Consider the following 20,551-nt stretch of genomic DNA (forward strand, 5'->3'; position numbering starts at 1 on the left):
CGCAACACGAGAATGATCCTCATTGGCTCTTGCTGAAGCTCAAACGTGATGCGCAACACGAGAATGATCCTCATTGACTCTTGCTGAAGCTCAAATGTGACACGTAACACGAGAATGATCCTCATTGACTCTCGCCGAAGCTCAAACGTGACGCGTAACACGAGAATGATCCTCATTGACTCTCGCCGAAGCTCAAACGTGACGCGCAACACGAGAATGAACCACATTGGCTCTTGCTGAAGCTCAAACGTGAAGCGTAACACGAGAATGATCCTCATTGGCTCTTGCTGAAGCTCAAACGTGATGCACAACACGAGAATGAACCACATTGGCTCTCGCTGAAGCTCAAACGTGACACGTAACACGAGAATGATCCTCATTGGCTCTCGCTGAAGCTCAAACGTGACACGTAACACGAGAATGATCCTCATTGGCTCTTGCTGAAGCTCAAACGTGATGCGCAACACAAGAATGATCCTCATTGACTCTCGCCGAAGCTCAAACGTGACACGTAACACGAGAATGATCCTCATTGACTCTCGCCGAAGCTCAAACGTGACACGTAACACAAGAATGATCCTCATTGACTCTCGCCGAAGCTCAAACGTGACACGTAACACGAGAATGATCCTCATTGACTCTCGCCGAAGCTCAAACGTGACACGTAACACGAGAATGATCCTCATTGACTCTCGCTGAAGCTCAAACGTGACGCGTAACACGAGAATGATCCTCATTGGCTCTCGCTGAAGCTCAAACGTGACACGTAACACGAGAATGATCCTCATTGACTCTCGCCGAAGCTCAAACGTGACGCGTAACACAAGAATGATCCTCATTGGCTCTCGCTGAAGCTCAAACGTGACACGTAACACGAGAATGAACCTCATTGGCTCTCGCTGAAGCTCAAACGTGACGCGTAACACGAGAATGAACCTCATTGACTCTCGCTGAAGCTCAAACGTGACGCGTAACACGAGAATGAAACTCATTGGCTCTTGCTGAAGCTCAAACGTGACGCGTAACACGAGAATGAAACTCATTGGCTCTCGCCGAAGCTCAAACGTGACGCGTAACACGAGAATGAACCTCATTGGCTCTCGCTGAAGCTCAAATGTGACAAGTAACACGAGAATGAACCTCATTGACTCTCGCCGAAGCTCAAACGTGACGCGTAACACGAGAATGAAACTCATTGACTCTCGCTGAAGCTCAAACGTGACGCGTAACACGAGAATGAACCTCATTGGCTCTCGCCGAAGCTCAAACGTAGCGTGTAACACGAGAATGAACCTCATTGGCTCTCGCCGAAGCTCAAACGTAGCGTGTAACACGAGAATGAACCTCATTGGCTCTCGCCGAAGCTCAAACGTAGCGTGTAACACGAGAATGAACCTCATTGGCTCTCGCCGAAGCTCAAACGTGACGCGTAACACGAGAATGAACCTCATTGACTCTCGCTGAAGCTCAAACGTGACGCGTAACACGAGAATGAACCTCATTGACTCTTGCTGAAGCTCAAACGTGACGCGTAACACGAGAATGATCCTCATTGGCTCTCGCCGAAGCTCAAACGTGACGCGTAACACAAGAATGAACCTCATTGGCTCTCGCTGAAGCTCAAACGTAACGCGTAACACGAGAATGAACCTCATTGGCTCTCACCGAAGCTCAAACGTAGCGTGTAACAGGTGAATGATCCTCATTGGCTCTCGCCGAAGCTCAAACGTAGCATGTAACACGAGAATGATCCTCATTGACTCTCGCTGAAGCTCAAACGTGACGCGTAACACGAGAATGAAACTCATTGACTCTCGCTGAAGCTCAAACGTAGCGTGTAACACGAGAATGATCCTCATTGACTCTCGCTGAAGCTCAAACGTGACGCGTAACACGAGAATGATCCTCATTGGATCTCGCTGAAGCTCAAACGTGACGCGTAACACGAGAATGATCCTCATTGGCTCTCGCTGAAGCTCAAACGTGACGCGTAACACGAGAATGATCCTCATTGACTCTCGCTGAAGCTCAAACGTGACACGTAACACGAGAATGATCCTCATTGGCTCTCGCCGAAGCTCAAACGTAGCGTGTAACACGAGAATGACCCTCATTGACTCTCGCTGAAGCTCAAACGTAGCGTGTAACACGAGAATGATCCTCATTGGCTCTTGCTGAAGCTCAAACGTGACACGTAACACGAGAATGATCCTCATTGGCTCTCGCCGAAGCTCAAACGTGACGCGTAACACGAGAATGATCCTCATTGGCTCTCGCTGAAGCTCAAACGTGACACGTAACACGAGAATGAACCTCATTGGCTCTCGCTGAAGCTCAAACGTGACGCGTAACACGAGAATGAACCTCATTGACTCTCGCTGAAGCTCAAACGTGACGCGTAACACGAGAATGAAACTCATTGGCTCTTGCTGAAGCTCAAACGTGACGCGTAACACGAGAATGAAACTCATTGGCTCTCGCCGAAGCTCAAACGTGACGCGTAACACGAGAATGAACCTCATTGGCTCTCGCTGAAGCTCAAATGTGACAAGTAACACGAGAATGAACCTCATTGACTCTCGCCGAAGCTCAAACGTGACGCGTAACACGAGAATGAAACTCATTGACTCTCGCTGAAGCTCAAACGTGACGCGTAACACGAGAATGAACCTCATTGGCTCTCGCCGAAGCTCAAACGTAGCGTGTAACACGAGAATGAACCTCATTGGCTCTCGCCGAAGCTCAAACGTAGCGTGTAACACGAGAATGAACCTCATTGGCTCTCGCCGAAGCTCAAACGTAGCGTGTAACACGAGAATGAACCTCATTGGCTCTCGCCGAAGCTCAAACGTGACGCGTAACACGAGAATGAACCTCATTGACTCTCGCTGAAGCTCAAACGTGACGCGTAACACGAGAATGAACCTCATTGACTCTTGCTGAGGCTCAAACGTGACGCGTAACACGAGAATGATCCTCATTGGCTCTCGCCGAAGCTCAAACGTGACGCGTAACACGAGAATGATCCTCATTGGCTCTCGCCGAAGCTCAAACGTGACGCGTAACACAAGAATGAACCTCATTGGCTCTCGCTGAAGCTCAAACGTAACGCGTAACACGAGAATGAACCTCATTGGCTCTCACCGAAGCTCAAACGTAGCGTGTAACACGTGAATGATCCTCATTGGCTCTCGCCGAAGCTCAAACGTAGCGTGTAACACGAGAATGATCCTCATTGACTCTCGCTGAAGCTCAAACGTGACGCGTAACACGAGAATGAAACTCATTGACTCTCGCTGAAGCTCAAACGTAGCGTGTAACACGAGAATGATCCTCATTGACTCTCGCTGAAGCTCAAACGTGACGCGTAACACGAGAATGATCCTCATTGGCTCTCGCTGAAGCTCAAACGTGACGCGTAACACGAGAATGATCCTCATTGGCTCTCGCTGAAGCTCAAACGTGACGCGTAACACGAGAATGATCCTCATTGACTCTCGCTGAAGCTCAAACGTGACACGTAACACGAGAATGATCCTCATTGGCTCTCGCCGAAGCTCAAACGTAGCGTGTAACACGAGAATGACCCTCATTGACTCTCGCTGAAGCTCAAACGTAGCGTGTAACACGAGAATGATCCTCATTGGCTCTTGCTGAAGCTCAAACGTGACACGTAACACGAGAATGATCCTCATTGGCTCTCGCTGAAGCTCAAACGTGACACGTAACACGAGAATGACCCTCATTGACTCTCGCTGAAGCTCAAACGTAGCGTGTAACACGAGAATGATCCTCATTGGCTCTCGCTGAAGCTCAAACGTGACACGTAACACGAGAATGACCCTCATTGACTCTCGCTGAAGCTCAAACGTAGCGTGTAACACGAGAATGATCCTCATTGGCTCTCGCCGAAGCTCAAACGTGACACGTAACACGAGAATGACCCTCATTGACTCTCGCTGAAGCTCAAACGTAGCGTGTAACACGAGAATGATCCTCATTGGCTCTCGCTGAAGCTCAAACGTGACACGTAACACGAGAATGATCCTCATTGGCTCTCGCTGAAGCTCAAACGTAGCGTGTAACACGAGAATGACCCTCATTGACTCTCGCTGAAGCTCAAACGTAGCGTGTAACACGAGAATGATCCTCATTGGCTCTTGCTGAAGCTCAAACGTGACACGTAACACGAGAATGATCCTCATTGGCTCTCGCTGAAGCTCAAACGTGACACGTAACACGAGAATGACCCTCATTGACTCTCGCTGAAGCTCAAACGTAGCGTGTAACACGAGAATGACCCTCATTGACTCTCGCTGAAGCTCAAACGTAGCGTGTAACACGAGAATGATCCTCATTGACTCTCGCTGAAGCTCAAACGTGACACGTAACACGAGAATGATCCTCATTGGCTCTCGCCGAAGCTCAAACGTAGCGTGTAACACGAGAATGACCCTCATTGACTCTCGCTGAAGCTCAAACGTAGCGTGTAACACGAGAATGATCCTCATTGGCTCTCGCTGAAGCTCAAACGTAGCGTGTAACACGAGAATGATCCTCATTGGCTCTCGCTGAAGCTCAAATGTGACGCGTAACACGAGAATGATCCTCATTGGCTCTCGCCGAAGCTCAAACGTAGCGTGTAACACGAGAATGATCCTCATTGGCTCTTGCTGAAGCTCAAATGTGACACGTAACACGAGAATGATCCTCATTGGCTCTCGCCGAAGCTCAAACGTAGCGTGTAACACGAGAATGACCCTCATTGACTCTCGCTGAAGCTCAAACGTAGCGTGTAACACGAGAATGATCCTCATTGACTCTCGCTGAAGCTCAAACGTAGCGTGTAACACGAGAATGATCCTCATTGGCTCTCGCTGAAGCTCAAATGTGACGCGTAACACGAGAATGAAACTCATTGGCTCTCGCCGAAGCTCAAACGTGACGCGTAACACGAGAATGAACCTCATTGACTCTCGCTGAAGCTCAAACGTGACGCGTAACACGAGAATGATCCTCATTGGCTCTCGCTGAAGCTCAAACATGACGCGTAACACAAGAATGAACCTCATTGGCTCTCGCTGAAGCTCAAACGTAACGCGTAACACGAGAATGAACCTCATTGACTCTCGCTGAAGCTCAAACATGACACGTAACACGAGAATGATCCTCATTGGCTCTCGCTGAAGCTCAAACGTGAGACGTAACACGAGAATGATCCTCATTGACTCGCGCTGAAGCTCAAACGTAGCGTGTAACACGAGAATGATCCTCATTGACTCTCGCTGAAGCTCAAACGTAGCGTGTAACACGAGAATGATCCTCATTGGCTCTCGCTGAAGCTCAAACGTGACGCGTAACACGAGAATGATCCTCATTGACTCTCGCTGAAGCTCAAACGTGACGCGTAACACGAGAATGAACCTCATTGGCTCTCGCCGAAGCTCAAACGTGACGCGTAACACGAGAATGAACCTCATTGGCTCTCGCTGAAGCTCAAACGTGACGCGTAACACGAGAATGAACCTCATTGGCTCTCGCCGAAGCTCAAACGTGACGCGTAACACGAGAATGAACCTCATTGGCTCTCGCCGAAGCTCAAACGTGACGCGTAACACGAGAATGAACCTCATTGGCTCTCGCTGAAGCTCAAACGTGACGCGTGACGCGTAACATGAGAACGAACCTCATTGGCTCTCGCTGAAGCTCAAACGTGACGCGTAACACGAGAATGAACCTCATTGGCTCTCGCCGAAGCTCAAACGTAACGCGTAACACGAGAATGATCCTCATTGACTCTCGCTGAAGCTCAAACGTGACGCGTAACATGAGAATGAACCTCATTGGCTCTCGCCGAAGCTCAAACGTAACGCGTAACACGAGAATGATCCTCACTGGCTCTCGCCGAAGCTCAAACGTGACGCGTAACACGAGAATGATCCTCATTGGCTCTCGCCGAAGCTCAAACGTGACGCGTAACACAAGAATGATCCTCATTGGCTCTCGCCGAAGCTCAAACGTGACGCGTAACACGAGAATGATCCTCATTGACTCTCGCTGAAGCTCAAACGTGACACGTAACACGAGAATGAACCTCATTGGCTCTCGCCGAAGCTCAAACGTGACGCGTAACACGAGAATGATCCTCATTGGCTCTCGCCGAAGCTCAAACGTGACGCGTAACACGAGAATGAACCTCATTGACTCTCGCTGAAGCTCAAACGTGACGCGTGACGCGTAACATGAGAACGAACCTCATTGGCTCTCGCTGAAGCTCAAACGTGACGCGTGACGCGTAACATGAGAATGAACCTCATTGGCTCTCGCCGAAGCTCAAACGTAACGCGTAACACGAGAATGATCCTCACTGGCTCTCGCCGAAGCTCAAACGTGACGCGTAACACGAGAATGAACCTCATTGGCTCTCGCCGAAGCTCAAACGTGACGCGTAACACGAGAATGATCCTCATTGGCTCTCGCCGAAGCTCAAACGTGACGCGTAACACGAGAACAAACTTCCGCGTAACACGACAACGAACCTCATTGGCTCTTGCCGAAGAGCAAACGTGACGCGTAACAAGAACAAACCTCATTGGCTCTCGCTGAAGATCAAACTTGACACGTAACACGAGAATGAACCTCATTGGTTCTCGCAGGTCATGTGTACATCCTTGAGAATGTAAATGTACATAAATAAAAGCCTAAATTGCAATTCTAATTTCTCTTCAGAAAATTTGGACTCAACTGCTCGATTCATTCGATATACAATCCCTTCATGGACTTTTTGACGCATCAAAGTGGTTGATATCAACGGAGCACAGCAAAAAATGCATTTCTTTCTTAGTATTTTTGTCTTGTTTCATATAAGGGTGTTTCTGCAACTACGGGCACTTTTAAGTCCCAGCAGTGAAATTTTAGATTTATGTTAAAATTTGTCATATAATGCTTTATAAATATATTCACAGTGCCATTACACACCTTGACAAAAAATATAATTACTGAGTAATGTGATTTAATATAATATTATGAAGCGTTTATAGCTCAAAACACCATTTTTGTTAGTGTCCCACACCTGTGGTTTCAATGTTCAGATACATAACATAAGCTAATTTAATTAAAATTTGATATTATTTCAAATGGACTTGTTTAATATACAGATTCATTTAAATCATCTTAAAATTATTTGTATTATTTACTGATCATTTTTATGATTTTTTAAACTAAATGTGCCTGTCCCACACTTTTGAGTCCTTACCGCAACAATGAAAAAAAACTTTTATTATGAAATGTCATCAAACACAAACAAGTCTAGTTTTTATAGAAACAGAAATTATCACTTGAGCACATTGCTGACAGACTGGGCCACCACACTACCTCACTCAGAAGATGCCAAAAAAATAAGGTAAACATGATCTTTTCTGCTCTAGTATTTATTGTGCGTCCTTACCATTCAGCTTAATAACTGTGTATTTTGGACTACATTCAAAAAATAAATGTAAATTACTGTTGAATTATTGTATATTAAGATGCTAAGAGTCAAAACAAATGTAGTAGGCCTTGCTAGCTGCAATTAGCTAAAATATTAGCAAAAATGTCATTACCGCAACATGTCTTTACCGCAGCAAATTTAGGTGTTGCGGTAAAGACCTTGTGTCGCGGTAGAGACAAATTCAAGGTTTACTTTACATTCTTTTTAAATTAAATGACAGTATTAGTACTGAAATATATATATATATATATATATATATATATATATATATATATATATATATATATATATATATATATATATATTATAGTAGGTACGGAAAGTATTTGTTATATTGCAGCCATTTGCTAAAATCATTTAAGTTCATTTTTTTCTCATTAATGTCCACACAGCACCACATATTGACAGAAAAACACAGAATTGTTGACATTTTTGCAGATTTTTATAAAAATCTAAACTGAAATATCACATGGTCCTAAGTATTCAGAGACTTTGCTGTGACACTCATATATTTAACTCAGGTGTTGTCCATTTCTTCTGATCATCCTTGATCCACACCTTCATTTGAGTCCAGCTGTGTTTGATTACACTGATTGGACTTGATTAGGAAAACCACACACCTGTCTATATAAGACCTTACAGCTCACAGTGCAGGTCAGAGCAAATGAGAATCATGAGGTCAAAGGAACTGCCTGAAGAGCTCAGAGACAGAATTGTGGCACGGCTCAGATCTGGCCAAGGTTACAAAAATATTTCTGCTCCACTTGGCACTGTGGCCTCCTGAATCCTTAAATGCAATACGTTTGGGATGACCAGAATCCTTCCTAGAGCTGGCCGTCTGGCCAAACTGAGCTATCGGGGAGAAAAGCCTTGGTGAGAGAGGTAAAGAAGAACCAAAAGATCACTGTGGCTGAGCTCCAGAGATGCAGAGCTGGGAGAAAGTTGTAAAAGTCAACCATCACTGCAGCCCTCCACCAGTCAGGGCTTTATGGCAGAGTGGCCCGACGGAAGACTCTCCTCAGTGCAAGACACATGAAAGTTTGCATGGAGTTTGCTAAAAAAAACACCTAAAGGACTCCAAGATGGTGAGAAATAATGATTCTCTGGTCTGATGAGACCAAGATAGAACTTTTGGCCTTAATTCTAAGCGGTATGTGTGGAGAAAAATATCACCAGCATGGTGGTGGCAGCATCATGCTGTGGGGTGTTTTTCAGCTGCAGGGACAGGACGACGAGGGAAAATGGGAAAGATGAATGCGCCCAAGTACAGGGATATCCTGGACGAAAACCTTCTCCAGAGCGCTCAAGACCTCAAACTGAGCCGAAGGTTCACCTTCCAACAAGACAATGACCCTTAAAATGTTCTTGAATGGCCCAGCCAAAGCCCTGACTTAAACCCAATTGAGCATCTCTGAAGAGACCTGAAAATGGCTGTCCACCAACATTTACCATCCAACCTGACAGAACTGGAGAGGATCTGCAGGAGGAATGGCAGACGATCCCCAAATCCAGGTGTGAACAACTTTCCCAAAAAGACTCATGGCTGTATTAGATCAAAAGGGTGCTTCTACTAAATACTGAGGAAAGGGTCTGAATACTGAGGACCATGTGATATTTCAGTTTTTCTTTTTTAATAAATCTGCAAAAATTTCAACAAATCTGTGTTTTTCTGACATTATGGGGTGCTGTGTGTACATTAATGAGAAAAAATGTAGTGGTGAGATGTTGTTAGTGCTATGGGTTTGTGTTATTTTATTACTAAGGTTTGTGCAGCATCAACTTTAGGAGACAATGTTTTTAGCACTTAACTATCCATTAATTTTTGTTTGTTTGTCCCAAAAAAAAAAAAAAAAAAAATAGTGTACTGTGCTAATTAACTGAGACTTCTTACAGCTCTTACAGGTTGTTGGCCTTGTTTGTTTCGTTGATTCTATTACTCTCCCCTTTTTTGTAAGTCGCTTTGGATAAAAGCGTCTGCTAAATGATTAAATGTAAATGTTTTTAAAGTAGTTAAAAGAGTTAATTAAAAGAGTTATTTAGTAGCAGTTTTGCAGTATCTTGCATGCAATACCTGTTTCTTTTACTGTTGTTCTTTAGCCTGTTTTTGATTTCGTGGCACTTTAACAGTGTCCTTACCGACACAAGATGTCATTACCGCAGCACTGCTCTTTTTCTATTTTTTTTACATTTTCATTTGCAAAAAAAATATTTTAACACTTAAGCTGACATGATTTACACATTGAAATTGCAAAATCTGTTACAAAAAAAAAATGTTAAATTTTGTGCGTATGGAGACAATTGACATCTAAGGTTACTGTAAATTTTTTACATGGCATAGAAAAAAACATGAAATTCCCTATTTTGTATATTATCATTTTTATATCAGTATTTACAAAACTGTGTAAAATTTGAAAAAGCTATTTAAATATGATATTTTTTTTTTGAAACAAATAAAGGAAAATGTATGAAATGAACGTTATTGTAACGTTGCGGTAAGGACACTTTTTAAGAAGATGACCCCAAAAACATAAAAAATAAACATGTTCCAGATTAAAATCTTAACGACTACATTACATTTTGTGTACATTGTTATGTGTATTACAGACCATGATGGTTAAAATATAAATTCAAAAAGGTTGATTTTTTAAAAATTGGGATAGTCAAAAGTGCCCGTAGTTGCAGAAACACCCATAAATGAATCATATTTATATGATATTTATATTTATATGATCAAAAAAGATCATATAAATTCACAAATTATTTCAGACTCCCCTTTAAAATTTACTCGACAGGGTCAGTTAATGAAAATAGTAAAGGTTTATACCTCAGTTATAGTCACTTTTTGACGGAGCGCGGGAGAAAGAGGGCGGGAGCGTTCAGAGATGCAGTTGAGAAACTTCACTGACGCGCTTTTTGGGCTTGAACAGTGGAAACATCCTCGTTTATCTGCAGGCAAATACAGCAGAGATGGACGAGAGGATATGTATTTCTGATAAAACACACAAATCACATTTTCACCTGAGAGACATCTAGTTGTTCAGTCAGTCACGTTCACATGGGGTTTGCGTTTGGGGCGTTATATCGCAGGGATGTCCGCACAGGGGCTGTTAAACAGCGTCTTCTCCTGCTCCTCGTCGAGCTCCAAAACTATCGCCAAAAGAAGACTACGACAGACTCGTAGTTTGGATTCTGCGTTGATGAGGAACGGCGCGACGCCCGCGGACGCCAATAGCGCTCAGCGCTTCTCGAGCTCCGCAGCTGGATTTACCAACAATCACACGACTCCTGAGGACTCCAGGCTGAAACAGCGACTTTCTTCGTCGAGTTTATCGACGTCTTCCGACGCCTCGTCGATCTCCAGCGTTCATTTCGACCACAGAAGTATCAAACGCAACGCGTCCAGGGATTTATCGCTCAACCTCTCTGGTTCAAGCAACATCTTCTCACCGAGAAAGTGGCTTCAAAGAAAGTTGCCTCCGTCGGATGCTGTCTCCCACAATATCTGCAAATCTGAGGTAATTTTTGTGTGTGGAGAAAACACGCTCCAAATGAGCAGTTGTTGTTGATATGAATGTAGTCTGGCGTCATGATTGTTGTACAAAAAAAAAGTGGTTACCACTAATTAACAATGTTTGTTCCACAATATCTGAAAATCTGAGGTAAAATTAGGGGAAAAGGATTCAAACAAGCAGTTGTTGACATCGATGTAGTCTTGCATCATGATGGTTTTACTACAAATAAAACCACAGTGAAAACATGGTAACCACAAATTAACAATATTTGTCCCACAATATCTGCAAATCTGAGGTAAAATTAGGGGAAAAGGATCCAGACAAGCAGTTGTTGATAACATCCTAGTCTGGTGTCATGATGTTTAAAAACATTGTTAATTTGTGGTTACCATGTTTTAACAATGTTTGTCCCACAATATCTGCGAATCTGAGGTAAAACCAGGGAAAAGGGATCCAAACAAGTATTGTTGACATCGATGTAGTCTGTCATGATGGTTTTACTACAAATAGACCACAGTTAAAGCATGGTAACCACAAATTAACAATACTTGTCCCACAATATCTAAAAATCTGAGGTAAAATTAGGGGAAAAGGATCCAAACAAGCAGTTGTTGTTGACATGGATGTAGTCTGGTGTCAGGGTGGTTTTACTACAAATAAAACCTCAGTTAAAACATGGTAACCACAAATAAAAAATGTTTGTCCAGCAATATCTGCAAATCTGAGGTAAAATTAGGGGAAAAGGATCCAAACAAGCAGTTGTTGTTGACATGGATGTAGTCTGTCATGATGGTTTTACTACAAATAGACCACAGTTAAAACATGGTAACCACAAATTAACAATATTTGTCCAGCAATATCTAAAAATCTGAGGTAAAATTAGGGGAAAAGGATCCAGACCAGCAGTTGTTGACATGGATGTAGTCTGGGGTCATGATAGTTTTACTACAAACCTAAAAACCGCAGTTAAATCATGGTAACCACAAATTAACAATGCTTTTCCCACAATATCTGCAAATCTGAGGCAAATTTTAGAAAAATCATGCTGCAAACAAGCATTTGGTGTTGACATTAATGTAGTCTGGTGTCATGATGGTTTTACTACAAATAAAAACAAAAACATGCCAAAACATGGCAACAACAAATTAACAATTTGTTCCAAAATATCTGAAAATCTGAGGTAAAATTAGGGAAAAAATATCCAAACAATAAGATGCTGTTGTTGGCATGGATGTTGTCTGGTGCCATGGTGGTTTTAATACAGATAAAACCACAGTTAAAACATGGTAACCAGCACAAATTAACAATGTTTGCCCCACAATATGCATGTCTGAGCTAAAATTAGGGGAAAAACACACTCCAAACAAGCACTTTTTGTTGACATGGATGTAGTCTGGTGTCATGATGGTTTTACTACAAATAAAACCACAGTTAAAACATGGTAACCACTAACCACAAATAATGCTTTTCCCACAGCATCTGCAAATCTGAGGTAAAATTAGGGGGAAAAGCTTCAAACAAGCAGTTGTTGTTGTTGACATAAATGTAGTCTGCCATCGGGATGGATTTACTACAAATAAAACCACAATTAAAACATGGTAACCACAAATTAACAATGCTTTTCCCATCTGCAAATCTGAGGTAAAATGTGGGGAAAGGCTCAAAACAATGCGTTGTTGTTGACATCGATGTAGTCTTGCATCATGATGGTTTTGCTACAAATAAAACCTCAGCTAAAACATGGTAACCACAAAATGAACGTATTTTTGCTATACTAACCATAGTTTAACCATGGTATTTGTAGTAAAACTTTGGCTATTCAAATTGTAATCAATCTGCCAAAAAACACTTTTACTATAATAAAACCATGGTAAATTTTCTCTAATAATTTTTTTTGTATGCTTTTCAAATATCTAAGCAAATGATAAATGAGGCTGTCTGTCATTGTTTCTGTTTTCTTTAATCAACTGTACGGTTTATAGTTCACTTTAAATGGTCACATGGTGTGAATTTTTCCAGATATTTCATAATCTATTTACCAATATGAGCTCATATAACCTGCGTTCACAGTACTTTTAAGATAATTCAAAATGAGATTATCATTACAGTTTAAACTAAACTAACTTTAAAGTTAATCATTAGCATTTCAAATCCATTAACTGTGAGTCTTGGCAGCAGATATATTTTATTGCCTGATGTTTAGAAGCATGAATCCCAGTTTCAGTATTGGGATTGACACTTTCTGGTTTCCTTGTGTAACTTTTAATTCAGTTTACACTATTTAGTCATTCAGCAATTGTTTTGTCTCAAGGAACTTCAGTTTCAGAATCCATTTATCTTACAGGAGCCAGCATTACTTGCAAATGCCAAGTTACAAGAGTACACTTGGACAACAGATTTTCTTTTAATATAATACATTTATAGTGCCTTTAAATCAATGCGAACCTGTTATGCACTTTTTCAAATGCTTGCTGTTTTCTGGCTCTACTAGACCAATTAATGTTGATTATTCCTCATATTCTCCATTGTTGCGGCTCCTCTCTTCCCTGTCTGTCAGTAACTCTGTCTCTATGAAGCCCCGCCTTCTGAAAAGCACACTGTGCTCTGATTGGTCGGCTGGAGCAGTGTGTTTGGGAAATGCCCCGCCCCTTACCATAACGGTCAGGCCCCATATATAAGTATATATTAAGCCACATTAAGCCTTGTCATGTGTAAGTAAAAGTTTTTTGGAAAAAGTAGTATTTTTGTGTTTATTCTGAAGCAATATTCTCATCGGGTTCAGTTTTGACATATTTAAAAATCTTTCAAATCTTTTCCCCTAATCTTATTAAATGTATGTTTAATCTTTCATTTTAAATGCTTAAATTTGATCGATAAATTCAATTAGAGTAATAAGACACTATAGGGCTTTTTCTAAATACATATATTAATTTCCACTGAAAACAATTGCAATAGTGTATGTTTTTATATTAGGCCCAAAGTTTGGACACATTACTATTTGTAATGTTTTTGAAAGAAGTTTCTTCTGCTCATCAAGCCTGGATTTGATCAAAAATACAAAAACATTTTTTTTAATGTTGTGATTTATATTATTACAATTTAAAATAATTGCTTTATCAATGTATTATACTTTAAATTATCATTTATTTCTGTGATCAAAGCTGAATGTTGGATGGTTCCTCCAGTCTTCAGTGATCATGATCCTTCAGAAATCATTCTCAGATGAGGATTCATTATGAGTGTTGGAAACAATAGCACACCGGAAGTAAGGAATGCCGTCAAGCTGAAGAAGGAGTCCTATCAGGCCTGGCTGCCTTGTGGGGCTCCTGAGGCAGCGGACAGGTACCGGCAGGCCAAGCGGACAGCAGCCCGGGTAGTTGTGGAGGCAAAAACTCGGGCCTGGGAGGAGTTCGGTGAGGCCATGGAAAAAGACTATCGGTTGGCCTCGAAGAGATTCTGGCAAACCGTTCAACGCCTCAGGAGGGGGAAGCAGTGTCCTACCAACACTGTCTACAGTGGATATTGTTGGACGTTGGAAGGAATACTTCCTGGAAGGCTGAGGGCTCGGAGGGGGACTCGTCCATCACCCGGGCTGAAGTCATCGAGGTAGTTAATAAGCTCCTCGGTGGTAAGGCGCCGGGGGTGGATGAGATTCGCCCTAAGTACCTTAAGTCTCTGGATGTTGTGGGGCTGTCTTGGCTGACGCGCCTCTGCAGCATTGCGTGGCCGTTGGGGACAGTGCCTATGGACTGGCAGACCAGGGTGGTGGTCCCTCTTTTCAAGAAGGAGGACCGGAGAGTGTGTTCCAACTACAGGGGGATCACACTTCTCAGCCTCCCTGGGAAAGTCTATGCCAGGGTACTGGAGAGGAGAATTCGGCCGATAGTGGAACCTCGGATTCAGGAGGAGCAGTGTGGTTTTCGTCCCAGGCGTGGAACGCTGGACCAGATCTATATCCTTCACAGGGTGCTGGAGGGTTCATGGGAGTTTGCCCAACCAGTCCACATGTGCTTTGTGGATTTGGAGAAGGCATTCAACTGTGTTCCTCGTGGCACCCTGTGGGGGGTGCTCTGGGAGTATGGGGTCCGGGGCCCCTTGCTTAGGGCTGTACAATCCCTTTACGACCAGAGCAGGAGCTTGGTTCGCATTGCCGGCAGTAAGTCAAATTTGTTCCCGGTGCATGTTGGTCTCCGGCAGGGCTGCCCTTTGTCACCGGTTCTGTTCATAATTTTTATGGACAGAATTTCTAGACGCAGCCAAGGGCCAGAGAGTGTCCGGTTTGGGGACCACGCGATTTCGTCACTGCTCTTTGCAGATGATGTTGTCGTGTTGGCAACCTCAGACCAGGACCTTCAGCATGCACTGGGACGGTTTGCAGCCGAGTGTGAAGCGGCTGGGATGAGAATAAGCACCTCCAAGTCCGAGGCCATGGTTCTCAGTCGGAAAAGGGTAGCTTGCTCACTTCAGGTTGGTGGAGAGTTCTTGCCTCAAGTGGAGGAGTTTAAGTATCTTGGGGTCTTGTTCACGAGTGAGGGAAGGATGGAACGGGAGATTGACAGACGGATCGGTGCAGCATCTGCAGTAATGCGGGCGATGTACCGGTCTGTTGTGGTGAAGAAGGAGCTGAGCCGTAAGGCGAAGCTCTCGATTTACCGGTCAATCTGCGTTCCTACTCTCACCTATGGTCATGAGCTGTGAGTCATGACCGAAAGGACAAGATCCCGGATACAGGCGGCTGAAATGAGCTTTCTCCGCAGGGTGGCCGGGCGCTCCCTATGGTGAGAAGCTCGGTCACTCGGGAGGAGCTCAGAGTAGAGCCGTTGCTCCTTCACATCAAATCTGTATTTTTGATCAAATAAATGCAGGCTTGAACATGAAACTAAACCGCCAGTAGACCGTCTTAATGTTGACTCACTTATTCAAACAATTAATTTGAATGGATGATTCGGTCAGGAGTGAGTCATTGAATCTTTGACTCAACAGATTTGTTTAAGCGCTGAATAATTCATTAATGAAACACGGTTGCTGTTGAGTTGAGATGCATTGTTGCAATATTGCATTTAAACTACAAGTGACTTGATTTTAAATGTTTATTCAACTTTTGTATGAAATCAATGTCTCATTATTGTCGTAATGTTTTTCATCTTCTCTCTTCAGCTCTTTACATTTTTGCGCACTAGTGTGCAGTAATTATCCAACGTTTCGTAGAGAAATGAAAACGACAATCTCAACCTCAGCAATTATTTGCACTCGCACAAATGCTCCCAAATATATTTTGAGGTTGTACATATTTAAAGGGATAGTTCAGCCATAAATGAGCCTGTGATGTTTATCTGCTGACCCCCAGGGCATCATAGGTGTGTGTGTTTCTTCAGGAGAACACAAATGAAGATTTTTAACTCAGCCGCTGCTCGTATAATGCATGTCAATGGGGTGTATTTCTATGAGAGTGAAAAAAGACACAGACATACGAATCCATATTAAACCCTGAGGCTCGTGGAGACACACTGATGTCTTAAGACACGAAACGATCGCTTTCTGCCAGAAACACAACAGTATTTGTGTTGTTTTTTTGTTTTTTTTTACCTCATATCAGACGAATCTCATCTAGTGTTCCCAGCAACATTACTTCTGGTGAGTAAGGTCAAAATACCGCCGTGATCATAGATTTATTTTGGCATTTCCATGGGGACGTACCATTGCTGGTCACGTGACACACCGCAGCAGCAACAGCGCTGAGTGAATGATGATCTGCTTTTGTCATTTTTCCTTTTTTATTCAGAATATTCACAAATGTGTTAGCTATGGCATGAAATATCTGAAATTCCGAATGTCAAATACATGCAAGTGGAAGTATATTGTTGTTTAAACCCCTTTATAACGATGGCGTTAGTTGAGCTGTATGCGCGATGGGCGCTGCTGTGTTAGTTTGTGCCGCAGACGCAAGTTCAGAGAATCGGATCTATTGGATTTGCAACCTCTGTTTACAACATGTGAATTCATCCACTTCTCCCGAAATACTTAAAAGTAAGTGGCTGGTGAACTGGGAATAGAATAGAGTAAACATTGAAGTTACTTACACAATGTGTGTATCTGATATTAATAAAACGTGTCGAATTATAATGAAAAGGAATATTATTACCTCTTCCATAGACATCAGTGTGTATTTTACAAACTCTAAATGTTTTAGTTATTTTAGTACTTATGTGAATTTATATGTTTGAAAACTAAAATAAACAGTATGTGGTTGAAAACACTGAAAAGTTGTGGTATATGACAGCTCTGAGCGCGCCTGTCTCTGGCTAAATTCAACATTTGGATTTAGCAGTTGATCATGTGATGCACTTGGTCATTTGCTCCAGGGACCAGCCTAGACCGATTACACCTGTGTGATCGTACGTGCGAAAGGCTTAAAAACAATACACTTTCCGACACAAATTTTTGAAATGTAGGCTTAAATCTTTTTATTTTTCTGAGAAATGCTTGGTTTTCACTGAACACGTAGTCATATCGTATTGTATCGAAGTCGAGATATCTGGCATGAAAATCGAGATATGAAATTTTGTCCGTATCGTTCAGCCCTACTATGTAACGACGTTTTTAGTGCCTTTATGGGTCTTGAGAGAGGAAATGACATTGGTGTCAATGAAGGCCTTTCTGAGCCATCAGATTTCAATACTAATATCTTCATCTGTGTGTGTGAAGATGAACGGAGGTCTGACGGCTATCCAACCACAAGAGGAAAATTTTTAAGACTAGTGAAAGATGTCTTCAACTTAGTCATAATGTTTGATCCACCACCGAAGAACAGGAGAACAGAACAGGTTCTGGAAAGCGACTTCTGGACTTCTGATTTCTGGAAAGCGACTGTTTCTTGTAATACAAACCCGATTCCAAAAAAATTGGGACACAATACAAATTGTGACTAAAAAAGGAATGCAATAATTTACAGATCTCATAAAGTTATATTTTATTCTCAATAGAATATAGATAACATCAAATGTTGAAAGTGAGACATTTTGAAATGTCATGCCAAATATTGGCTCATTTTGGATTTTATGAGAGCTACACATTCCAAAAAAGTTGGAAAAGGTAACAAGAGGCCAGAAAACGTAAATGTACATATAAGGAACAGCTGGAGGACCAATTTGCAACTTATTTGGTCAAAGTGGACCAAACTGGATGGCCGTGATCTTCAGCCCTTAGACGGCACTGCATCACACACAGGAATGCTACTGTAATGGACATCACAACATGGGCTCAGGAATACTTCCAGAAAACATTGGTGAACACAATCCACCGTGCCATTCGCCGTCGCCGGCTAAAACTCTACAGGTCAAAGAAGAAGCCGTATCTAAACATGATCCAGAAGCACAGGCGTTTGCTCTGGGCCAAGGCTCATTTAAAATGGACTGTGGCAAAGTGGAAAACTGTTCTGGGGTCAGACGAATCAAAATGTGCAGCCTGCAGTCCAGATCTTTCACCATTAGAAAACATTTGGCGCATCATAAAGAGGAAGATGCGATAAAGAAGACCTAAGACAGTTGAGCAGCTAGAAGCCTGAATTAGACAAGAATGGACAACATTCCTATTCCTAAACTTGAGCAGCTCGTCTCCTCAGTGCCCAGACGTTTGCAGACGGTTATAAAAAGAAGAGTGAAACTTAAAATCAACTTATTTTTCCCTTAAAATTATAATTTTTCTCAGTTTAAACATTTGATCTGTCATCTATGTTGTATTCTGAATGCAATAATGAAATTCAAAACTTCCACATCATTGCAATTCTGTTTTTATTCACATTTTGTACAACTTTTTTGGAATAGGGTTTGTAGAGGCAGTAACACTTGTTTACTGATCATAAAGGGTTGGGTTTAGAAACGCAGACCTGTAGGAGTGTGTCACGGTTCACTTCCAGCGACCGTTCTGAAGCCTGAAAGCCTTGAATTCAATGCAGACGGCTAAAGGAAGCCGGTGGACTGAGACCAAGAGGGCCGTGACACGAACTCTGTTTGCTTGATTGAAGACCAGATACGCAGAAAGTGTGGAAAGGAGGATCTCTTGCTTCAGACGGAGACGGATGAGCTTGCCAGCCGCAGGGAAGTCTCCTGGAATGTCCACTGCAGAATCCAATACAAACATAAAACACAAACCCTGAAGACAACTGAAGATATTGAACTCTCTCAGTGGTTTATTCGCAGATCTTTACTTTAATAAATGCAGCATCCTCAAACCATTGTACTCGGCACTAAATACTAGAAAGATTCATTAATTCAATGCACAACCCTTTACTGCAAAAACATGCTTTTCTTACTTAGTATTTTGTCTTGTTTCTAGTCCACTAAACATTCTTACATTAAGAAACATTTACTACACAGGCAAACATGGTCTTGCTTTGGGAAAAATAACTCAAGAACATAGTTTTTGCTTTATAAGATAAATAATCTGCCAATGGGGTGAGAACAGTAATGAATTAAGATTATTTTTCTCACCCCATTGGCAGATTATTTATCTTATTTTAAGCAAAAACTCTCTTCATTTAGAGTTATTTTCCCCCAAAACAAGACAATAATTTTTAATTGTCTAGTAAATACTTCTTGTTTTAAGAATTGTTAGATGTTTGGACGAAACCAGACAAAAAGTTAAAAAAAAGAAGCATTTTTTTGCAGTAGAAAGAAAAATTACAATAATCCAATACTCAACCATTTGAGACAAAGTAGGTTTAAACTGGACATTCTGGAATCTGCTGTCAAGATGTGTTGCATGTTCTGGATAAAATAACGTGGCATTAATCCCACACATGTCTAAAGTGCCAGGAAATACCAAGGCATTACGAAAGGACTTTTGAAGCTCATTTGCAAGGATTAGATTGCATTATAAAGGCACAAATGACCAGAGACAAATCAATAAACACATCTTCACTGCAAAAAATGCTCTTCTTACTCAGTATCTTTGTCTTGTTTATAGTCCAAACATCTAAAAATTCTTAAAACAAGAAGTATTTACTAGATAAGTAAAAATTGTCTTGTTTTGGGGGAAAAAAACTCAAAATTAATTGAGTTTTTGCAATAATCTGCCAATGGGGTAAGCAAAATAATATTAATTCAAACAAAAAACTAGATTATTTTTCTCACCCCATTGGCAGATTATTTATCTTATTTTAAGCAAAAACTCTCTTCATTTTGAGTTATTTTCCTCCAAAGCACGACAATCATTGTTACTTCTAGTAAATCTAGTAAATGTTTCTTAATGTAAGAATATTTAGATGTTTGGACTAGAAACAAGACAAAAATACTAAGTAAGAAAAGCATTTTGTGCAGTGTGCATGTATTTTTTTATCATAGTGTTGCCATACTACAATATTGAGGATCCAAAACACCAAATTTGTCGATGTTTGTGTTGGCCAGTCCAAAGGGGAGCTCTTTTTGCAACAGTTACCTAAGCTCTGAGGAATCTGGAGTTTATAAAGCTCCTCCTATAAAGCAGTCCCGTTGTGTCTTTTACAGCACTGCTCTTTCTATTATTTGGCCAATGAAACTGACAGCAAAAGGCA

The 20,551-nt window shown here is 41.9% G+C and overlaps 1 protein-coding gene across 3 annotated transcripts in view; it reads left to right on the top strand.

Annotated features, from left to right (window-relative positions):
- The first annotated feature begins 10,360 nt into the window (after positions 1 to 10,360).
- LOC137075770 (rho GTPase-activating protein 6) overlaps positions 10,361 to 20,551 on the top strand; it is a 58,086-nt gene continuing 47,895 nt past the window's right edge. For 2 of the 3 annotated variants that reach the window (XR_010905103.1, XM_067444717.1), the window contains exon 1: positions 10,361 to 11,004. Coding sequence is in view for 1 of the 3 variants with exons in the window: in XM_067444717.1 (XP_067300818.1) it covers positions 10,579 to 11,004 (426 nt within the window). In the remaining 2 variants the exon portion in view is untranslated. Of the gene's footprint in view, positions 11,005 to 12,633; positions 12,643 to 20,551 lie in introns of those variants that run through there. The other variant, XM_067444720.1, reaches the window with a different exon arrangement.

This window comes from Pseudorasbora parva, chromosome 5 (genome assembly GCF_024679245.1).
Source record: "Pseudorasbora parva isolate DD20220531a chromosome 5, ASM2467924v1, whole genome shotgun sequence".
Taxonomy (NCBI): Eukaryota; Metazoa; Chordata; class Actinopteri; order Cypriniformes; family Gobionidae; genus Pseudorasbora; species Pseudorasbora parva.